General features: G+C 34.2%; 1 protein-coding gene across 1 annotated transcript; it reads right to left on the bottom strand.

Annotated features, from left to right (window-relative positions):
• Nucleotides 1-1,431, bottom strand: LOC144976197 (macrophage mannose receptor 1-like). The gene has a single exon (XM_078920379.1). The coding sequence runs from the start codon at nucleotides 806-808 to the stop codon at nucleotides 62-64; it is 747 nt and encodes a 248-aa protein (XP_078776505.1). The 5' UTR covers nucleotides 809-1,431; the 3' UTR covers nucleotides 1-61.
• Nucleotides 1,432-1,841: the final 410 nt, after the last annotated feature.

Here is a 1,841-nt window from a genome sequence, read left to right as displayed (position 1 = left end):
ACGATTTTTTGTATTGTTTTCACCCAAAGCCTTTCCATTTTTACATTGTCGCCAGATAACATTAGATAACAATAAGTTCCTTTTCACAAATAAATGTTTGTGAGCCAGTACAATAACCATCATGCACTTTTCTTGTAATTTTGTTTAAAACAGCACAATATTGTTTATAACGAATTTCCGGCTGACCAGGGTTCCAACTATTGAAATGAACTCCAGCGTTGAACATTTTGCCATCTGCCCAGTAAAATGTTCTATTCTTGTAAATATCTTCAAGGCCGATCCAAATATGTTCCCGAATTTTATCTAATTCAGTCTGTATAATGGAATTTTTATCTGTTGTTTTTATTGTGTATAGCTGTCCCCATCTAGACCAGCACGACTGTTTGGCTACATTATGTTTTACTTTCAACACCGAAGAGTAGATGCAGATTTTTGTTTTGCTGGCCGTTGCGAGAGAATAACCAAAACTTTCGTCACATAACCCTGTCTGTTTTGAAAAATACGAAAAGGTATTGTTTGGAATTGTAGGGTTCTGGTAATATCTTGTTATCCTATCTCCAGCAAGGCATTCTCCAGAAATTGAATTAAAACGAGAAACCAGGCAATTTTCGAATCGATTTGAACATTCCGAAACACACTCTGCAGGTGATCTTGACGTCCAACTAGCTCCAAGTGCATTGAGGTCAAATCCTATGCCATTATCCTCTTGACCCATTCTTTCCCAATAACGCTCGTGGATTTCCGATCTTACAGAACAAACTAAAAGCCAAAACACTAAAATAGACAACCTAATTTTAGAATAAAACATGTTTGGATCTTCTGTCTTGTGTTTATACCATGTTGTGTTATAGATAGTATGCGCTTGACTAAGAAGCTCATAACATTGCCATCCGGAAGTATAACGGACCAACACACAAAACTGTTTATAGTCGGGTTAATACAGTTCAGTGAGCATTACTCATAAACGCGGATGGCAAAAAACAATAACAAAGACCTGAGTGACGTCATTTTCGAACTATCTATAGGAGTCTTTCACGGGTGTGGATTTATTAAATGAGTTTGTTTTTTTTATCACGCCAAATAACACTACGAGGTAGCAAGTATGTGTTATTGCACGTTAAAAATAGAACGATTTTAACAAATACAAAGAGCTTAAAGAATACGTTTATTCCATCCCTCCAAGTAAGATTATTAGCTATTTCGTGACCAATTGTATGGTAGTAGTGCTTCTACTCACAATAATTTGTATATTTCTCCATCTGCTTGAATGAAAATTTGACCAAAAAAAAGTCAAAACGTTGGATTTGTATTCATAGGCAGCAAATTTTTAAAAATTAAATTCCCAATAAGCTGTCTTTTACACCATTTTTCACACCAATAAATTGTGCGAAAATATTCTGCAATCTTGAATACAAAATTTTATTTGACAATACAAACAATTGCTGGTTATTCCTTCTTCCAATTGCCTCGATCTTAAAGATACAGTAAGCGAAATGACTCTCTAATGCCAGCAACAAAAATTTCGAGAGAGAAAATGAATTATATGCAACTCTTTTTAAAGTACAAATCCATTAGTTATACTTATTTTATTAAATCTAGTTTTCCTCAAGCCTCATGTCTCTAGTATTATGATGTTAATTTATGATGTATTATGATGTCAATTAATTTATGGGGAAACAAAAGTTACGCTTTAAAGAGCATGTCTCATTGCAATGTGTAGGAATGTATTTTTAATTAACCTCCTGTAATCTGCCATTCACTTTCATCAACGGACAGATCGATACATTCTCAAAAGAATATCTCAAAACAAACACGAGGTCACTGTAGTGAAATAACATGAT

This window comes from Berghia stephanieae, chromosome 7 (assembly GCF_034508935.2).
Source record: "Berghia stephanieae isolate SIO BIC M18660-M18661 chromosome 7, UCSD_Bste_1.3, whole genome shotgun sequence".
NCBI classification, from domain to species: Eukaryota; Metazoa; Mollusca; class Gastropoda; order Nudibranchia; family Aeolidiidae; genus Berghia; species Berghia stephanieae.
This window is presented reverse-complemented; position numbering and strand designations above follow the sequence as displayed.

What these genes read in the sequence shown, in the direction of transcription:
- LOC144976197 (XM_078920379.1), bottom strand. Translation starts at nt 808, where the DNA reads ATGTTTTATTCTAAAATTAGGTTGTCTATTTTAGTGTTTTGGCTTTTA.